Below are 21,271 nucleotides of genomic sequence, written 5' to 3'. Positions count from 1 at the left end.
ACTATGAAAGAAATGCTTTTATCTCTACTGGTCAGACCTTGTAGGACATGAGATCTGCCAGCAGCATGACGTGCCGCCGGTCGATGCTCATCCCGTGGTTCACCATGGTGTACTGGATCTCATTGATGATGGTGGATCGGGCAGCCTCGATACCCAAAGTCCTCTCCACCTGGTGAAAAGCAGGAAAGAAATCTTGCTTGAATCAGTTCAGCTAACGTATTTCTAAATGGAACATTAAGGACTCAAGGTCGTAACTATTGAGGTATTCTAATTTGTATTTTTTGGTTTCACTATTCCTTCCTCGCCATCATTCAGGGTGAATTCAAACATGCAGATTCCACTTTCAAGGTTCACAGCAGCAACATTGTAAAAAAAATATACAAGGCAGCAGAGAGAATAACCTTCTGCAAACCCAAAAGGTTTCATTATGTCTTTTGTCAGCAGAGCGACTGGCAGGAAGCGGGTGATGTGTTAGGAGAGTGGGCTGTTTCTGTCAACAGATCAGGGACTGATACAGACTCGTTTGAACCTCCTGTGGTTTACTCTGCTGTGGATGAATTACTTTGTTAAGACAGAATAACATGAAGTAATGTCAATGAGTAAATGTCAATAAGCCTCTGAAACTCAAATGCGCACACAAAGATCAGAGGGATTCGGGTGTAACAGAAAGCTGCTGCTGAGCACATGCTGAGGTTCGGGCGTATGACACCAGATTGAATGCCAAAAGAGAAGGCAGGTCTTTTCCATGTACACGTTCGGAACAAAATATATGTGTGGAAGGAACTAGTTTGACATGTAGGCACATTTATTGGAACAGTTCTGCAATAAATCCTATCATCATGAGCTCAATAATCTTGTTTACTATTTATTTTATAGTTTTTTGTTTTTTTTTGAACTTTATTTTTATTGAAGAGAAACACAAACATTCCTTGACAACATCACAAATTATATATGACAGCGCTAAAGACAATTAGAATAAATAAATAAATGGACAGTTAAGACATTCCATCGTACCACAGGATTCCCCTCAGTTAGAGAGGTATCCTGCAATAGGTAGCCACCTCCTCACAAAAACATCAGACCTTAATTGTAATTGAGCAGTTAAAGCCTCCATTCCATACACCTCCCTCAGCTTCTGTTTCCACTGTGCCACTGTAGGTGGCTGTGGATTCAACCATTTTATTGTCACCATTTTCCTAGCAGTCATCAAGAGTATATGTAACAAGTGCTCTTGGTCTCTTGTGTACATGCCTTCAGGAGTTAGATCGAAAAGAAACTGACTTGGGGTGAATAGTATATTAATTCCCAAAACTTTATCTATCTCGCTCTTTACCCCCTTCCAAAAAGGAAGCATCATTGGGCAATCCCAAAATATGTGCGAGTGGTCGCCAACCATTCCACATCGTCTCCAGCAGTATATTGCCGCTGGATTATCTGCAAATTTAGAGACCACGGAGGGCGTCTTAAAGAACCTAGTCTTCATCTTCCAATCAAACTCCTTCCACATGTTACTATTGATACCTTTATGACATCCAATGCACATTGTTTCCCACTCCCCCTCCTCAATTATAATATTTAACTCCAGCTCCCATTTGTTTTTAATATAAAAAGTGTTGTCTGATGTATCCAGTAACAGATTTCTGTATATATGGGAAACATGCTTTTTACTGGGTAATTGATGTTTAGTTATATTAATAAAGTAAATTTCCATGTTCGTTGGAGCATTTTTGATTATATTCCAATCTGTATGGTTTGTAATGTAATTTCTTATCTGAAAATACCGGAACATATCACTTTGAGGTAAAAGGAATTTGTCTTGTAGATAGGAGAATGGCTGTATACCGGTGTCACAAAGTAACTGGTCAATAACCCTCAGGTTTCTGCCTGCCCACCTCTTAAAAGTGATATCTGTTGTTGAGGGGGGGAAATCTGGATTTCCATTAATCTGCATAGCCCTTGAGAGTGCAACTGATCCTCTAATTTTCTTCTGGACTGCCGACCATACTTTCAAGGTGTGTTTTACCCATACATTTTTTATTTCAAATTTCTTCTGGGACTGCTTGTTTAGAAACACTAACGTGGATAAAGGTATTGCTGGCACTGAGCTCTGCTCTATATTCACCCATCCCGATTCTAAGTCATTGTTAATCCAAGCTACCACTGCTGTTAGTTGTGCTGCCCAGAAATAGTATTTTAAATTAGGGAGGCTGAGTCCACCCCTGTTTATTTTATAGTTTTGATTTGAATTAATGGTCATTTTGAAGGCTGTAGCTTGTATGTCAGTGTCGCCCCTTTCACACAAGCTCTCAAGCATTTCCTAAAGAGTTGCCCTTTCACACACGTCCCTTAAAGCGGGGTTTTTTCCCTGTTGGATGAGGATCCATGTTCCAACTTACTGGACACTAGGGATGCACGATATTAGATTTTTTGCCGATATCCGATGTGCCAATATTTTACAACTCATTAGCCCGATTACCGATACCAATATTTTTTTCCCACACACCTAATTGCAGAGATCATCAACTCTTTTCTGTATTGGAATTAGCGTACAGTATAATGGTGATACTCTTATCACATTAGTTACAACGGTCGGGTTGACGGGTCTTGAGATGGTTAATCAAGTTTGTAGTGTTGTTTGCCTTGGCTCCTCCTCGCATCACCGAAGCTGAGCAGTCATTGCAAATAGCAGTTTTGCTATCTATTTCGGACACTGAAAAACTTCCACACCACGGACATTTTGGCTTCTAACTCTGTCATGCTGCAGGTAGACACACGTGACGTCATCACGCTGTGCCGCGCAGGTCTTCTTCGCGCCGGGGACATTGCGCCGAGGTCGGGCATTTAATCAAGTATGCAGCAGCCCATTATTTTATCGGTTAATTATATCGGCTGATATCGGCGTGTTGGCCGATATCCGATAGTTCATTTTTAAGCTGATATCGGCCGATACCGATAACGTGCCGATAATATCGTGCATCCCTACTGGACACTCTCCCCTCCAACCTCTCTCTCACATACCTGAAGCAGCGTCTCCACACATGCTCGTCAACAAAAAAAAACAACTACCCAGGTAATTGTAAGCTCTCTCTCACGCGGCAGCTGCTTTCCCTTTTCTTCTCCCTTCTTGGGAAACTAATGAAGTGGAAACAACCTGTCACACCTGTTAGTGGGATAAGTACACGCACACTTCTGATGCATGAGGAAAGTCTTCTCTTTTATTTAGCAAATTAAGTGATTATCTTGCTTCTGATAGTGAAGCGATGAATGTTCTGGAAAGCTCTGAGGCTTATCAGTACGCTATTAGTATTCAGGCCATCTGTGTTCTGGCTGGAGACAGGAAAGATAGAGATCTAAAAGCAGAAAAAAGGGAGAAGCAGGAGCCTCGGCGCGGCACCATCTGCAGTAAGTTTAAACTTTAAGTGCAATTAAGACAGCAGCTTTAAGTTTTCTTTAGTGCACCTGTGAAAAGAACTTTTCTCTGAGCTCTGGAACGTTATAGCTGACGCTTACGTCACAGCACACTACCTCCCGATTGGCTGTACTTTATGGCGGTCAGGCAAAGGCCTACCTTGTCGCAAGGACAGTGTTAAATTAAAAGAGGGATGGCCGGAGTGATTAGGGGGACTCTGAAACCGATGTGGACAGGTAATGTTTGTGAGGACAGACCGTCGAGTGTCCACCTTTGTTACTCAGTTTTCGTTTAAAGTTACTGCTTCGTGATTATGTCACAAACGAACTGTCAACGGGAGCAACAGTTGGGCCCGTTTCACTCACCTTTAGCCTGGCAGCCAAATGTTTACACCACGACGAGAGCTGGTGTACCTTTTCGCAGGGTTGTGTTTGCCGTGACACTTAGCTACCCTTTTAGCTTCTGCCATCTAAGGCACCTCAGGTTGTCCAGTTTGTAAGAGCATTAATTACCACCTGAAAATCTTGCTGACCTGTAGTGGTTTCACTTCTTCCTTTGCTGCAGTGATGTACAGGTGTACCCAGAGCCTAGTGATGTCATTAGCCCCTTATACACTGCCAGTCTCCGTCTTCTATGTAAGGCCATGTCCTCCTTTGTGAGGCGTCACAAATGAGGCAACATTCATTGCAAAATGACGGACGTGACATAAACAGTGATGCTTAACAGGACTTTTTACATATTTACACACATATGTACAGTTACTTGTCTACCATATTGAGGAACAGAGGCTTTTGACTGGCTGCGATTCTTCTTCTTCTTTGCGTGACCGGGTTAAATCACCGCCTGTTGGTGTGGCCTTCTCATGACAGCGTTTCTGTTGTGTTTTTGCGTTTTTGTTTGGACTGGGATTTTTTTTTATAACCGTGCTTGTGGGCTTGTGTTGACAGGGTTTAAGACGCACAGAGGCAGAATGGTGCCTCTCTGTCGGCGATGCAGCGTCAGTTTAAACAGCGGAGCCGGCAGGGCGGAACAACGTGTACTCAACTGTTTGTGTATGTGAAGCAAGAGCTGTTTGTTTACAGCTCGCGCACGTTTTGCTTCCACAACGCCGGAACGCTATTTAAAAAACACACACTGGGGCGGCTTTACGCCGGTGTTGCTTGGTCCAATATTAAATAACAAAGGCGGCGTGACGGTGGAGCTTCGGTGCGGCGCTGAGGTGGAACCGCAGTGTAGAAAGTGTTGGGTTGGTTTACAGGAGAGGAGAAAACTTTTAACCACCACAACACTGCTGCTCAAAAGTTAGATTTCAAAAAGTGACAAGCTGTGTTACTAAAATGTTTTCATCAAGAGCTCTTCTGAACATCTGAATTAAAATACTGTCAACTCCCACACAGAACACCTGCTCAGTGAAAGGAAGGAACTGTGGCCTCCAAAATGAGTTGATTTAAAACCTCATCAATACTCAACAATAAACACTTCATGAAGCTCGGTTTCACTACAGGGATGTTGTATAAGACCGCTTTAGATTTAAACGGGGACCTGCTTGAAGATACTCCCGTTTGTACATGTTCCATTGTTGTTTAAGAACCCGGCCTATGATTTAACTACACATGTAGTTACTGAAATTGCCTTGGCCCACATTGTATGTATTGCTTTAGGCATCAAGGCAATAAGGACAATCTGGCTCGAGTGCAATTTCAATCTCAGCTTTGACGTGGCAGATGTAGGGCAGATGTGCCATCATAACAAGGACGCCTGAAGGGCTCTAATCTAATCTTTTTCGCCATTGCTTTTAAATCGCCCTCGGCTGATACCTCATATGTGTTGTTTGAAGTGGTCCTGCTCCCGTTGACTCCGTGCGTTGCCATGACAGCTCGCATGTTGTCCCCCTCCACCAGCAGCTTGTACTTGTTCTTTCCGCTCTGCTCGTCGATGTGAATGACAGCTCGGGAGACCTCTGGTATTCCTTGAACCACCACCTTTGAAAAAATCATAAAGGGATAAATCATAGGCTGTATAAAAAGATGGACGACATGACAGCTCCCTGAAAGAGAAGCCATAACCTCTCTATCGCCCCCTGCTGACTGGCTGCAGTATAGGTCATAAAGCCCGCCTCCTCCATGTTAACAGATGGGACATGAGTCAAACTATAAAATCAAAATACACGCCAAATGTTTTGTCGCTGCTCTCTCAGTTGAAAACACTTTTTGAAACACTGCCACGCTCGTCAATGTCCCTTCTGATGTCAACAATGGTGGAGGAGAAGCTACTCCTCCAGGTGTAGAGCTGCTGCTAATGCCAGGACATGATTCCTTTCCATCGTTGTTATGTTTCTCGTTTTTAAGTAAAAGCAAACAAAGCATACAGAGCGATTTAAAACAGACTTAACAGTCACTACTCAAGGGAGCGGAGGTGCTGCCAATCAACCTTCGTTACCTAGCAACAGACTGCTTCAAGCGCACATTGCAACTGCGATAGTTAAAGGATACATCGTGCAGCCCTAATAAAAGGGTTTTAGAAGCTGAAATAATTTGAGGTTTGGATCTTTTGCTTGATTATTGATCAATAAAATGATTTGCCATTAATCCAAATCCTGTCTTTCTTTACTTACATTGGCCTATTTCATTCATCAGCTACATATTTAGGACACATTTGATGGTGACAGGTGCAAAAAGCTCTTTTTTCTTTATATTTTCTGCATTATTTAAACCTTATCCTGCATGAATGAGGCGTAAAATAAACAATATAAGACAGAGAGAAAATAAAAAGACACCCATCCTCCTTATTTTTCTCTATTAGTCTGAAGTATGAAAAGTGTGTTTGAAAGTGTACAAGACATCACACCTTGGGAAGCTCCTCTTTCAGCGACTGCAGCACGTAGTACATGGAGCTTTTGCTGTTCTCCCGCGGAGACACGCACACCACCGCCTCGCCGTGCACAGCGATGTCTCCTGGTTTCACCCGGAGTTTCGACATGCAGATGGAGTAACGCACCGTTTCTGCGTTTACCTGTCAGGCAGAGAGGAAATCAGAGCCGTCATTGTGATTCTCACCACGCAAAAACAAAAGCACTAAACACTACTGAAGCATTTCCAAACATGTCATCTTCTATGCTGCATCTTTGCTGATACTGTAAATCAATAAAGACCTCATACTGATGCCTAAAGCTCTCTGTCCCTCTGGAGCACAGACTCTTATTCTCCATGTGACCACACTGCTGTGTTTCTGTGACCATGAAAACCAGACTCATTTATTTATAACAAAACAAATCAGTTGACTTCTTTCCCACTCAGCCTCCACAGAACATTTCTTTTAAATCAGAGAGTTAAGCCACACTCAAACATTTGACCAGACTGCAGGCTGTCACTATGAATATCCTCTTCTATTGGAAAAGGAAATGTCTTATTGTCCTTGTCCTAGATTAGTGTCTTATAAATAAGATTATGATTCAGTTTCTATAATCACATAATTTGAATTTGCATTTATAAGTTTGTAATCTTCAACAGAAGAGCTACTGGAGCTCAAAATGCGGAAAGAGTTGGTGCTGGTTCTGACAGGAAGGTGTCAGCTGTTGCATTTGGGGCTGCTGAGCCGCAGACCGGTCAGGGTGCCCATGCTGATCCCTGTCCTCCGCCGAAAGCGCCTACAATGGGCACATGAGCATCAGAAGTGGACCACGGAGCAACGGAAGAAGGCGGCCTGGTCTGATGAATCATATCATGTGGATGGACGGGGGGTAAAACATGGCACCAGGATGCACAATAGGAAGAAGGCGAGCCGGCAGAGGCAGTGTGATGCTTTGGGCAACGATCTGTCTTTGGGTCCTGTCGTTCATGTGGCTGTTCCTTTGACACGTACCACCTACCTAAACATTGTTGCAGACCAAGTACGGCCCGTCATGGTAACAGTATTCCCTAAAAGCAGTGACCGTAAATTCTCAAATAACAGCCCGTAGTCAAATAATAGCCGGTGTACTGACGAGGTCCTAAACAAAGTCTAGTACTGGTTGCTAATACAGAGGATTTAAGTTTAGACGTGCGCCCAGTGCGTTCGAACATATCAAAACGGAGAGTTCTGTAAAGTTACAATTATCTCGCAGATTTATTTTCCATACAGCGGCAATAACGTTAACTCATAATACATGTAACAAAACAACAAACCGAATAGTTAACCACATCAAACCTCACAGGCACATAAGCGCAGTCGAAAAACTGTTTGCTTCCTACTTCAGCAACCCCTGTGTTTTTGGTTTCCCTAGGTTAAATGGCCTGATTGGGCTGACCCGAGGTCAGCTGAGCTACACAGCAAGTACAGCCCCCTCGTGGCACGGGGCACAATTACATTAAAATAAAGCAAAATGAATATGGCTCGTACAGCCGGCTCTCTATAAATAGCCGGGGGCGTGGTCACGAACAAACAGGCTGGGTAAAAAAGTTAGGGGAAAAAAGTCAAAGTGTTTTTGAATTATTTATATTATATATATATTTATTTAGAAATGTGAGCCAATAATCAGACAGCCATGTTGCCTTTAACAAATCAACACTTTGTTGTTGATTACTCATCTAAGTGTTCTGTTTTAGTCACTGCGGCTGCAATCCAACCGGAGCGGGTAGTGATAAATGACTTCCAGTCATGACTTCCTTTTCCGCGCGCTGCATCGTTACAGTAAATAAACTATTTCTCCTGTGATTTACTTTAGTCAACAGGTCCTACCTTTGCTGAAATAAATGCAAGCTTTGTCAGGTCTGTCCTCAAGAGGAAAACTACTTTTAAAATGTTTGTTGAACGGAGGTCCGATCATTTCTGATGCATTCAAGGAAGTCGGGAAATCTGAACGGTGAACGGCTTTCGTGACACACCGTCAAGGGAAATGATATCAAGCTGAATTTTAGATCTAGAACAGAGCTTTAACATGGATCCAAAAAGTATCAGATACTGTAAAAAAAGAGCGCAAACAGAGCGGATCATAGAAACACGAGGCTTCACACTAAAATATGACCACATGTAAGATAAGATAACAGCAGCCTGTCTCTAACATAAGCCTGCTTCATATAAAAGCCTGGTACCCTCTGCAGCTGAGGTAAATAAAGGCCCTGCCCACTATTTGAGAGTTTACGGTAATACGGTGGTTTTTATAAATGTAAAAGATGAAAATTGTGAAGGGGAATGGTAGCTATGCCTCCACAGAGCTGTAAAGTTTCACCAAAGTTGTGGCAAATCTGAGCTTTAATAAAAGTTCGACAGAGTGAAGACATTTGAATATATGTGAAACACCTGGCTCAGCCCATCCATTCAAACATCCTGAAACACAGTAAAAGAAAAGAAAGATACCTCGAGTCGCAGCAGCCGTATCCTCTCCAGTGACAGTTTCACCAGAATAAAGCAGTCGTCTGGAAGAAACACCTCTTCAATGTACTCGGAAATCTATAAAAGACAGCGAGACTGCTTCAGCATCTCACACAATGCCTCTTTTGAAACTGTGTCCTTTGAGGGAGTTCCCTTAACATAATGGCACAAAAAACACTGAAAGTTATCTAATATACCTCTCCAAGAAGAGTCTTCTCGATTCGACCCTTCACCAGCCTCGCAAAGTCGGCGTCGTCCTCCACGTCTAAGTGAGCAGTGATTATAGGGGTGCTGAGAGGGCAGAAAAGGCCGTTCAAATGCTTATTCAAAACAAATTGGGTGTGTGTTCACCGCTGTGACACAAAGAGGCAATTTATAGTGCTCAGCAGAGCTCATTCTTCTTAGCGCAGTAATTCAGTTTCTCAGCCACGGACCTGTGATTAAATGATGCCTCACTGAAAGAAGTTTAGGCCCTTAAGAGCTGAAAACTCTCTAAAAGAAAGTCAAAAACAAGATTTGCTTCCAAGACCCCGTAGGAACCCTCCAGAGATGAAACCAGCTTCTTTCTTCTCCCCTCTGCTGCTAGGACAGAGCGAACACAAAGACACGGGATTATATAATCGTACCTGATGTTCTTGGAGGCATTGATGATCTCTTTGATGCGAGGAACCCCCAGAGTGATATTCATGGATGCTACACCGGCAAAGTGGAAGGTTTTCAGGGTCATCTGAGTGCCGGGCTCTCCGATGCTCTGGGCACAAAGAGCCCCGACGGCTGAGCCGGGCTCCATCTGAGCTCTACGTGAAACACACAAAAGAATCTCAGCTTTGAAGCAAAGTTTTCAGAACCCAGGCCGTGATGGAATTATTCTGTCATTACCTCTTCTACAAACGGCTAAAAATCGATCTTAAAAACTAAACGGGCTTCAGGCTTAAATGGAGGCCTGTCGACAATGATGGAATGGATCGCCGTGAGGTTGACATTCATGGCTTTGAGTGACATTTCTGGACAGTCGTTGGAAGGACTGCAATGACCTGGTACAGACATTAAAGTCCCCTCTGGGTGGAAATGTAATGACTTTAATGTAGCAGGAAGATTGGCTGTAGACTATTAAAGATGCTTTCAGAGAGCGAGGCTGGCTGACATTTCGGTGTCCTGTATTTAGAATCGGAGGCAGCAGGCGACTTGAAGTACTAAGCCTAACCCCTTGTGATGGGCCTTTCACCCCACCCCCATGTGAAACAGCTGTAAACACATTTGCCCTCTGAAGTAGTGCAAAAATATGACTTAAAGGCTGATTTTTGCCCCCTAACATTAATAATTTGGGCCGGGCCGATATGCGGCATTTTGACGCATATCGGCATCGGCCTTTAAGACGGTAAGCCGATAAGAGATCAATTTAAAACTGGGTTATTTTGGCTCTGATGCATATGCTTAAAGGCATTTAAACAAAGTTAAGTGTTGGAGTTTGTATTATTCAAAATTTTGATGCCAATATTTTCACTTTTACTGCAAATGAATATCGGCTTCAAATATCGGTTATCGGCCTCCTCGACTACTAATGATCGGTATCGGTATCGGCCCTGAAAAAAACATATCGGTCTATCTCTAATTAACAACAACCTAACTCTAGGTTTTGTTTTCTTGAAGAAACTTCCAGAGGCACATTTTGAGCTACCTGTTTAGCCTGGTAAAATTGTTTACTTTTAACTGCAGTGATCAGAATCTTCTTGCAGCTACTAGGGATGTGACGCTAACCGCGACACCGCAATACAGTGGTTGTGGGACGCCAACCGCAGGGTTGCATCCAGTGACAGTCATCACCGCTTTTGAAAAATGTTTATGTTGATTGTCTTGCATACACGAGTGCATAGGATGAGATATCACAACAATACCAGTGAAAATACACCAGATTCATTCATGTCAAACAAAGCATAGGGGAAGAGAGAGAGACGGGCCTGGCTGACAGGCGTGTAGTCACAATGGAATAACAGCGCTGCGGTGAAGCTAGTTTTACGTTGAATATTCAACAGACATTTACTCAGGAGCCAGCAGCGTTTTTGTCACTCGGCTTCCCCCAGAGTTGGTAGAGGGAGGACGGTTAGCTGAACTCAGAGCCCCCCACACTTAACGGAGTCTGACTTAGGGATCGTCAATAAATGACTGTCAAATGGACACTAAACTGATGTTGTTTTAAATACGTCCATATTGCCCATATTAAAATCAGGATTAAAAAATACAACTAAATTGGGCACATGCCCACTAATTCTAAATGCTTAAGTGTTTTTCATTTATTTTCTTTAAATGTTTTTATATAGAATAAGGGCTTTTTTTGCCAATAGCTTCGAGATCATGTGACCTAATGGCTCAGAATTAATACAAAAAATTAATACTAAATTGGACAAAAAGCATTTTTATGTGGGATTTGTATTTTTCTATTTTCTATTAATATTTTTATGGAAAAAGGCATGTTGTTTTTTTCTATAGCTTCCATGTCATGTGACCTAGTGTCCTCAAATGTCAGCACTCACTTTGACAAAGAAGACACACCACATTATATTGGATTTTATTGCTTTTTCTATTTAATGTTAATATTTTTATGGACACTTTTATGTTTTTTCAATAGGTTTCATATCATGTGACCCAGTGTTCTATATTTAATGAAAACACCCAGTAGCATGGAAGCATAGCATCTATGTACCTCGCAAGAAAATGCAAGCTCTCCTACCTAGTAATGCACATCAGTAGCTTTATTACACAGCTGTATTTTATACAATACTTTAGTATAGATTTCACAAAAATGAAATATTTAATCTTTTGGCACAGCAGCACCACTTTGTCATAAATGTCACAGGTTTGTGATTTTAGTCATTTTAGCCCGAGTGGGTGGCTGCTCTTCTGATATTCCCTTTCAAAATAACATACAGGCTAACCGAAGCATAAAATGACAACTTTATTCTTGAGATATTACAACCTTTTTCTCATCTTCTTTGTCTTCAACATGGCTGGAATATTTTTCACGCCTCATAAAGATGAAAAAGTTAAGATTGTGTCTGTTGCAGACAGACAGAGAGCAGAGCAGAGAGACAGCCACGTCACCGTGGCGCTGTTTTCATTTAGTCCCGACCTGCGGACTGTTGGCTGAGCCACATAGCACTGCCCAGCCACTGGTGTCCAGAGAAGTCCCAAACACAGCAGAAAAATAAGAATAGATATACAGACGGTGGCGGCATCTGCGGTTGGGGCGGCGGTTTACTGTCAAACCACAAAGGTGTTTCAGCGTGGTTAGAAAAATTCAATACCGTCACAGCCCTAGCAGCAACAGAGCACAACTTAACATTGGGATAAAAGTTTGCCAGTATCTAACTTTTTTAAACTTCTGTTGTGAGTGACAAGCAGGATCAGAGAGCCATGAGGCCAGTTCAGTCCAAAGGAAAGGATCCGCTCAGATGTTTGTTTGGGGAACAGCTGTGTCTCTATCACACAGGCTCTAAGGTGGAGTGCAGGGGTGTTCTCGCACACTAAAAACTGAATGAAAAAAATCAGAGATTCACAGAAATAAGAACCTATTTTCTGGTTGTTTAACAGCTGTTAGCACAAATACACCCGCCCTCATCTCTGCACAAACCTGCAGAAAGGCACACGAGTTTGTGTGAGCCAAAGCCACGTTTCATCCAGCCTCTCTGCTCTGCGTCTGTTTACCTCACTGCTGCCCGTTCTCTAACAAACAGGCAGAGCTGCCGCTCCATGATAACACAGCTTCCAAAGCACAGACAGAGAGAAGACACGGTCTTATCAAGTCGTATTATTATAAACTGGCAGGTTTCAGAACGTTTAAGAGCACACTGCAAGCAGTTGCTTCTGAATAAATCATGCATGTGGGTTTTGTACCTCATATACTTGTCTCTGCAGGTTTCAAGGAACTTCTCCAGCTGAGTCGGAGTTATTCGGTCCAACTGATAGAGAACTTTTGGCTGCAAAAAAAGTAGACAGACAAACCATTATGTTTCAGACAAAGCTTCCTGCACTCAGCACATAATGTCACCGTGGGCGGTGTGTCTACCTCGCTGGTGCCGTTGTCGTTGATGCCGTACTTGTCTCTGGTCTTCTTGATCCTCTCTGAGACGCTCTTGATGAACTTCTTTATCTCCTACATAAACAGTTACAGAAGTCAAAAGCCTCATGAAAAGACAAAAGTGAAGTCACCAAACTGTATGCTGTTTGACGCATGACACTCCATCATGCAGGTGTTAAATATCACAGTAAAAAAGTTAAGAAAGCAAACATCAGCAGTGCTTTAAAAACAGCAGTCACATGTTAAAACTTGAGTTTAACCACGATGACAAATAGGGCTGGGTATCGATAATGATTTCTCAATTTGATTCGATGCTGATGATTCACAACGTTCTGATTCGATTCCCGATCCGATTCAGTATAGATTTGTTTAGGGGTATTTCAGTTACAATATCAGTGCACCTCTAACCTGGTGCATTATTAGCTTATAAACTTTCTGTCCACTTTCACATTTTCAGTGTGGCTCATGGTTTTAATTAAACGAACTGGGCTCCAACTTGCGCGAGATTTGAGAACAAAATCACACGAGACTAAGAGTTATGGAGAAAGACACACTGTACAACATGCTGAAATTACACTCGGGACCAAAGCCGACGCTAACAGAGCGCTACATAAACGTCAGTGCACAACTAACTTACATATTCATGGGCGCACACACACGATAAAAAGAGTCCGTCTGTGATCACTGATGTCTGGTGTAGCAGGTGCAGTAAACAAGTCCGGGCATGTCTCCCTCACTGTGTTTCGAAGGGATGCGCTGAGTCGTGCTGCGTTCAGGAGCGCTCAGAAACGTGAGTGATCAGACACGTTTTTATACATATCTTTTAAAGATCGATCTCGGTTCGAAATCAATTCGAATCGGAAAAACTGATTTTTTTAAACCCAGCCCTCATGACAAAAGATAAATTATTTTATAAGAGCTACGATGAGGTTATTGAATTATTTGTTCCAACTCTTTCCGACACACCATTCTCCGTTCAGATAAAGCACAATCCAGCATGCTCTGTCACTGTACCTCCAGGTACTTCTCTGAGCCTGTCTCAGTTAACTCCTTCACAAAAGGGGGGAGAGGTTCATGTATTAGTTACTGGTCTTAAGTCCATATAATGACAGTCTCTCGGTCTTAAGGGATCATTCAAACCTTTCATCTTGTTCGCCGTGTTACAGCGTACTGACAAAAGCCAGTAAAGACACACAGGCTCAACAGATACACTTATTCAAAAGCTCTTCAGCACATGACTTGTCCGTAATCAATAATACTTAATCTGGCTGCAAAGAAGGAGAAAAGAGGTTCTATTTATTAGAGTTGACCTCATATAGTGTCAAACTGTTGGTCGATAAGTAGGGCTGCAGTACGGTACACGCATTAGTGCTAATCGTTTACCTTCTTCCTCCCGCTGCTACACATACCAGCCTTTTTACCGTCTTTCTCAGACACAGGGTCAGATTTACTTTTCCTCTCACTCTCTTAAGATCAACCATAGACTGTATCAACCACTTCACCTCAGGAGGTCTGCGTGAGGTGAACCAGGGTGAGCTTACCTCCAGGAAGCTGTCTCTGCAGCACATGAAGTCCGCTCGCTTCATGATAGCATCTGCGGTGAGGACGAGCTCGTTCTGACTGAGCGCAGGCTCGTCGGGACATGTGTACACAGCCTGAAAGAAGAGGAGAGCATCAGAAGGAGATCATTGGGATCCAACAGTGCAGAAGCACTCACTCACAGGTCAAGAGTTCTTAATAGCTCCGACACATATAAATCACTACAAATAACGAGGTTTGTCACATGTAATTAGACCTCTGGATAGATGGATGGCAACTGCCAGTCAATATAGGATAAACACACAGAGGCAGACCTTTAATTACTGCTGCTGCTGATCAATATCTTCTCCATTATTCTTTTGCCGTCCTTCACGCAGTTTGTAAAAACAAATTAAATTGCTGTTGTGTGTCAAAAGCCAAATTACCATGTAGCAGAAGGTTTTCCAGCAGAGCTAACCGTCTCAGGAATCAATCTTCTCTTGCCGCCATTAATTACACTCAGTGCAGTAAACGCAGGTGGCGTCTTACACTGATAGCAGAGCTCTCATTTAAACCGTAATAACAAGGAAATACGGAAACACCGGGGGACTACACTCAATCTCTTCCTGATTATTGTCATAAAAGAGGCAGAAAATTGGGCTCAATTCACAGAAATAACTGAAAATGCAAAAGGTCGTTTTACTGCCTTGTTGACACAGAAAAGCCAAACAAAGCCTAAACAACACTAAAACATTAATAACTTGGTTTTGTTTGATGTCTACAGTTAATCATAGTATTTCAGTATTCTGAAATTAACAGAGGTTCTCATCATCGAGTGCGTCAAACGCAAGGAATAAACAACCGTTAGGTGAATCGAAGAGATCAAAACATCCTTGTAATTCGAGGTTTTTTATTCACCGCACTAACCAGAAAATCCTTTCCAAACTTCGGATGAAATGACTCAGCCACTACACCACTCTCCTGTCTACTTATCTTCGGTCCCGTTGCTACAAGATTGCTAAATGAAAGGAAAAAAGTTAAAATGTAATTTCAACTCTTCAGCTCCCGTGTGTTTTCACACCAGGAGCCTCTCTGCTAACGAGCAGTTAAATCACCGCTTCACTGCGTGTTCCTCTACCAGAACAGCAGCATCTTATCGTTTTATATGCATTAAAGGGTTTCTGTGAAACCCCAAAGAGCAAATGCTATAAAGGCAAGAAGCTTGTGTTCTGTAACGAACATGTATTTTAGTGTGTCGGCCCTGATGACACATCTGTTTTCTGTTTTTTTTGCATGTGTGAGGTTGAACTCTTGGAAACTGATATGTGTCCATGGCTACACTGGAGACTATACTTAATGGGGGGGTATTATGCTAATTTCAAGCTTCATATATATCACACTGTGATACCTGTGGAGTAGCTTAGCATAATTTACAGTTGAAAAAAAGACCCTTTTCACTCACTTTTCTCAAAGCTGCTCTTTTTTTTGGCTGACCACTGGGGTCAGCCCTGCACATGGGTCTGTATGACTGACTGACTGACTGACTGACTGACTGACGGTACTTTCAGAGCCAAAGAGAGAGAGAGTTGTGACATCGCAATGGCGGATCACGGAGCATATTGGACTTCCACTGATGCGACACTCTGTCTACATGGCTCTGGATACTTTGTTCGGGGAGTAGGCCGGGCTGCTCCTCCGCTGTACTCACCAATGTCCGCAGCGAGCTCCTGCTTTCTAACACGTTGTCATTGGCCTCATAAGGACAGTCCTTGTAACACATTGCCCACAATAGCACGCACTGACCTGAATGCGGTCAGCCACATACTAGGTTTTGACCTCGTCTTGTTAACCGTATGTTTGAACATAAAAGGCAGGTGCGTTGTGCTGGCTGTTTTACTGTCTGATCAGCCCCTCACACTGGTGCTCTGTGCAGGCCCTCATTCAGCGTCTGCCTGAAACAACTCAGTCAGCTCTGTCCCTTTAAGAAACCCTGCCCCATACAGGCACCTCTCTGAAGCCTGCGTGATGTCACAAAGTGCAGCGTGTAGAAAAAACTGTGTGAAACCTGGCGTTCACAGCAGCCTGCAGACTGAGCTGAGAAGCCTGGGGATTACTCCGACATACTTTTACCTACAGATTTGAAACTTCACCCACGTTTAGTCTGGACATCCAACATTGTAACATTATACACTGTATGTCTTAAAATGTGAAACAGCATAAAACCCACTCTTTAAGATTAAAAACCTTCAGAAAAAAAAAACAGTAAATGTCAATAAATGAGTTCTTTATATAAATAAGATAAACACTAACTTGAGCCTTATAGCTTATGATCCAGGCTACGCTGGCCGAGCTTCTGCTCAGGAAACATCATTTTTTAATTTAGTCTATAATGGTAACAGTCTAAACATTAGCAAACCAAATGTTAAGTCGTGTGAAGTGCTTATTAACTGTCCATAAAGTTGAGACACAAGAGACCAAACAAAACAAAAGTGAAAGACAATTAACAGAAAGGAAGTGCACTAACAAAAGTTAACAAATGTGAGTTCTTCTTTTGTTTGCTCATGTGTGGGTATAAGTGTGGGTGTGTGCAGGGAGCAGGGTCGTGTCTGTGTTGAAGAATGAAGAAAACAAAGAATTTGAATATTATATAAAAGAAGAAATAATATCCAAGCCATCAGGTCCTCGAACCGTCCGTCCTGATTAAACTCACCCGGATGTTGTCCAGGACTCTCTTGAACTCCAGCGGCTCATCCTTTCCCTCCATGGCAGCGGGGTCCAGACCGTCGCCGCCGTAAATGAACTGGATGATGTCGCCGGTGGAGCTGCGCACTGTCAGGTCGTACTGTGAGCACAAATCCTCCAGGGACTTAACCAGACGCCTCTGTCCAGGGACACAAAGTATCATTGTCACTATCTGCTCTGATCTGAAAGTACACTCATAGTCTAGGTAGCAATTGAAAACCCACCTGTGAATGCAACTCTGTTTTACTCATATAAAAGTGTTGCTTTGTTCAGACTTGTGTACCTCAGATAAAAGGATTTTGTGCTTTTCAGTGTTTATAATCATTTTCAATGGAATGTTTTCAGGTTCTGGATTCATGATTGGACAAAATAAGCAATTTAAGAAGGTTGCCTTGAGCTCTGAGACATTTCTGAAAATATTTTAGACAAAACAGTTAATGGACTCATTCATAAAGAGAATTGCTCAGTAACAGTATGTGTACAATTTGTTCGCTGCAGTTTTAAAACAGCCTTCGAAGTTGGCCGCTCTTCTCTTGCTCAACGAGTGAGAAAGAGGGCAGCGGCGGGTGAGCAAATAAAGGAGGGATCGCACCTCCGCATAACTCCCTGGGAAGGTGATTTTTTGTCAATCCGGCAAAAGCAACACTTCATTCTGCCCAATATAACCTCTCTGCTCAGTCCTGCCCGCTGCCAAACACGCACATAGATTTATGTGCCAATATTGGCTGGGGACGACACACCACGCTGCCCAAAGGTTGACATTTAAAAAAACAAAAGCAAATCACTCAATCAAAATGCAGCCAGTCGGAAGAGTATCTGCTGATACGGACACAGCCAAACATTTCTAATGTGCCATAAGTGATGATTGAGTGGGATTTTTTTTTGTCCCCTCCCCCCATAATTTACAGAAGTCACAGTTTAAAAAAACGGACGTTTCGGGGTCAATAGAAAATGTGTTCGGAACTAACAGATATGTTCTCTGGGATGTCTCAGGCACCAAAGGGATTTTTGTTTTTATGAATGTAGGCTATGTAACGTTCTAACTATCACTTAGCAAATGACAAAAACGGAGCGTGTCTTCTCATGCTGTTACTATAGTTACTATCACTGGACTGGCTACTCCGCGGGAGAGCTATGAAAAATAGGAAGTTGAATACTCCGCCGTTAAGCTAGCACTATTGGGAAAGGGAACTTCCTGTGATTTCTCATAAAATAAAAGCTACAACCACTACGTAGCTTTTGGCTGACCGTCGGGGCCAGCCCTACATATGGGTCTGTATGTGACTGACTTACTGCCCGAGTAACCGACTGATAGACTGAGTGAGTGAGTGACGGTACTTTCAGAGCCATAGACAGAGAGAGTTGCGACATTCGCGATGGTGAATCATGGAGCATATTGGACCTCCACTGACGAGACTCTCCGTCTATACAGCTCTGGATACTTTGTTCGGGGGAGTAGGCAGGGCTGCAACTCTCTGTCTATATGGCTCTGGATACTTTGTTCGGAGAGTAGGCGGGGCTGCAACTCTCTGTCTATACGGCTCTGGATACTTTGTTCGGAGAGTAGGCAGGGCTGCAACTCTCTGTCTATACGGCTCAGGATACTTTGTTCGGGGAGTAGGCAGGGCTGCAACTCTCTGTCGATACGGCTCTGGATACTTTGTTCGGAGAGTAGGCGGGGATGTGACTCTCTGTCGATACGGCTCAGGATACTTTGTTCGGAGAGTAGGCGGGGATGTGACTCTCTGTCGATACGGCTCAGGATACTTTGTTCGGAGAGTAGGCGGGGATGTGACTCTCTGTCGATACGGCTCAGGATAGTTGTTTCAGCTTTCATCCGTTACTAATTTTATCAATGTAGTAAAAAGTAATATATTTTCCTCTGAAATGTTGCAGAGCAGAAGTAGGAAGTTGCATAAAATGTAAAAAAATTTAAAGTGTCGTACTTGAGTTAATGTACTTTACCACTGACTGCCTCCCTTCTCCAAACTCCACAGCCCTCTCCCTTTAACTGACCCCCCCCCCCTTCAAATTTTGTATGCGATTAATTTTTTTTGACCAGTTTTGTAAATTGGATTTTCACTCTTGTAAATTTCATTTATTCAAGCAGAAGAGTAATTTTGAAAAAATGATGAGGGGGGGCGCTGGAGTGAAATACTACCGTTTCGCTGCAGGCAATGGCTCAGAGAGGTACGGAATCCCAAACACGAGGAGAATACACCGGTGGATTTTGAATGAGATATGACTCAGTTATAAATGTGGAACGTCTGGGAGGGAAAACAGGAGAGCAGGCAGCTTTTCAAGGCACCTCGCGTTAAATGATTACATTTTACTGTATGTGGTTTTTTCAACTAAACAATGCAGACATCAGAGGCGGGCGTCCTAGATTGAGGAAGTGTAGTTTAGCAAGCTCCCTGGCCTCCGCCAGATGACGCGTTTTACGTATGCATATGCAGATGACGGAGGTTTTCCAGGGCCCATTGGAGAAGTGGATAGCGTCCTCTAAAGGCACAGAGCCAAATTGCACTTTTTTTTCCAATCACAGTGGCATTAGCTCCCCATAATAGCATGATAGGACTGAGGTTGAAAATCAGCAAACTGGCCCTTTAAGACTGTAATGATGGTCATTTTCCAGGTAACCTTTCTTTTTTATCTTCAAACAGACAAGGTAATAACCAAGGTTATATACCAAGGTGCCCTGGACCGAAAATAAAGACATTTCAGACAATACTGCAGATGGACACACACTTCCGTCCAGTTCCAACAGTGAACGGTGAACAAAATAACCTCAGGCATTACCTGCATGTATCCAGTCTCTGCAGTTTTCACAGCAGTGTCCACCAGACCCTCTCGACCGGCCATGGTGTGGAAGAAGAACTCTGTGGGCGTCAGGCCGTCATAGAAGCTGTCGGCCACGAAGCCTTTAGCAGCGGGCAGCTGTGGAAAAAAGGGTCATTACACAACAGGTTTATGTGGGTTCTGGACATACAAGAAACCTGCCTGCAGTTGGTTTTTCTTGTTATCCAGCCATTTTTATTATCATGGATTTCATTCATTATTTGGTTCTACATGATTCTTAGAGAAACAGAGATACGAGTAGAGGCAAAGCAGTGATAGAATGCATTGATGCTTTTTGATTTAGCCAATAAGAGGCCAGCGGCGCATCATGACAAACTATATAAATCAATGTGATGCACTTAAGAGCTGGTGAGTCAGTTTGAGACCTGAATGCATCACATCAGGGTGACAATCAGATATAAAGATTCAATTCATTAACAGAAGACATCTGACTCCGACTCAGTAAGATAACTAAATAAACAACCCTTTGAGTAATACATAGCAGAATGGTAAAAATCAATTGGTTTGATTCTTACTTTGGAGTGTTTTTCAAAGTGAGGCAGGGAGCGATTCTCAAAACCATCAGGCACTCGAGAGCCACTTATGGCCTGCTGGCCCACACAGGCAATCATCTGAGAGATATTAATGAAGGACCCTGTAGATACACACAAAACATGAAAACACAGTTACTTAGAACAAGGTTGTACAGAGTGCAGAAACACCATGCATAGTAGGAAGTAGAGGGAACAATGAGGCCACAAAATGAAGTCCCTCTTAGTAAAAGAAAAACAGCTACAGTGTGCCGGTGCTGCAAATTGTCAGACTATTCCTTTAATTTGATATTTTTTTCTATGACGGATGAATTCAGATTTGCTAGATGCTAAAATGGTTGGTTGATTAACCGGTTCAATCCACCAACAAAACTTTGTTAAAACATCAATTATACAAGAGTTAGTTCTGACCAAGTGATCTGATTGGACAAGAGATATTCCTGATATAGAGTACAGCATCACTGGGACTTTTCACTCTGTGTATCCCTCCGCCTCAGCCAAGTGTTCTGAATACTGTTAATTAACATTACAGCAGACTGCGTGTGTCTTCATTAATCAAGCTGGTACCTCTGAATCACACAGCAGACGCGTATTTCAACGGCTGATGATAAATTAAAAACATACAGATAAATGTGCATGATAAAAAACAGCTGATCTGTGGTGCAGGAGAATGTCTGGGTTGCTTGGCAACGACAGTTAAGTTGTGGAACTAGTTGAGTTGGTGGAGCAAAAAACTAATGTGTTGTTGATTGTTAGTGTTTACTACATGTAATATTTGCCGCTTGAGAA

The 21,271-nt window shown here is 42.8% G+C and overlaps 1 protein-coding gene across 1 annotated transcript in view; it reads right to left on the bottom strand.

Annotated features, from left to right (window-relative positions):
- The window catches only part of polr3a (polymerase (RNA) III (DNA directed) polypeptide A), a 38,779-nt gene that overhangs the window by 972 nt on the left and 16,536 nt on the right, over positions 1-21,271 (bottom strand). The window contains exons 18-29 of the mRNA XM_069664441.1: positions 20,468-20,586; positions 19,893-20,030; positions 17,062-17,232; positions 14,375-14,488; positions 12,822-12,908; positions 12,650-12,732; positions 9,385-9,555; positions 8,956-9,049; positions 8,744-8,836; positions 6,257-6,421; positions 5,227-5,391; positions 38-169 (exon numbers count right to left, since the gene is read on the bottom strand). Of these exons, the coding sequence (XP_069520542.1) occupies positions 38-169; positions 5,227-5,391; positions 6,257-6,421; positions 8,744-8,836; positions 8,956-9,049; positions 9,385-9,555; positions 12,650-12,732; positions 12,822-12,908; positions 14,375-14,488; positions 17,062-17,232; positions 19,893-20,030; positions 20,468-20,586 (1,532 nt within the window). The remainder of the gene's footprint in view (positions 1-37; positions 170-5,226; positions 5,392-6,256; positions 6,422-8,743; positions 8,837-8,955; positions 9,050-9,384; positions 9,556-12,649; positions 12,733-12,821; positions 12,909-14,374; positions 14,489-17,061; positions 17,233-19,892; positions 20,031-20,467; positions 20,587-21,271) is intronic.

Source organism: Semicossyphus pulcher, unplaced genomic scaffold (genome assembly GCF_022749685.1).
Source record: "Semicossyphus pulcher isolate SPU_LCO1_2020_fin unplaced genomic scaffold, fSemPul1.0.p SCAF_16, whole genome shotgun sequence".
NCBI lineage: Eukaryota > Metazoa > Chordata > Actinopteri > Labriformes > Labridae > Semicossyphus > Semicossyphus pulcher.
The sequence above is the reverse complement of the archived record's forward strand: the minus strand, read 5'-3'. Positions and strand labels throughout refer to the sequence as shown.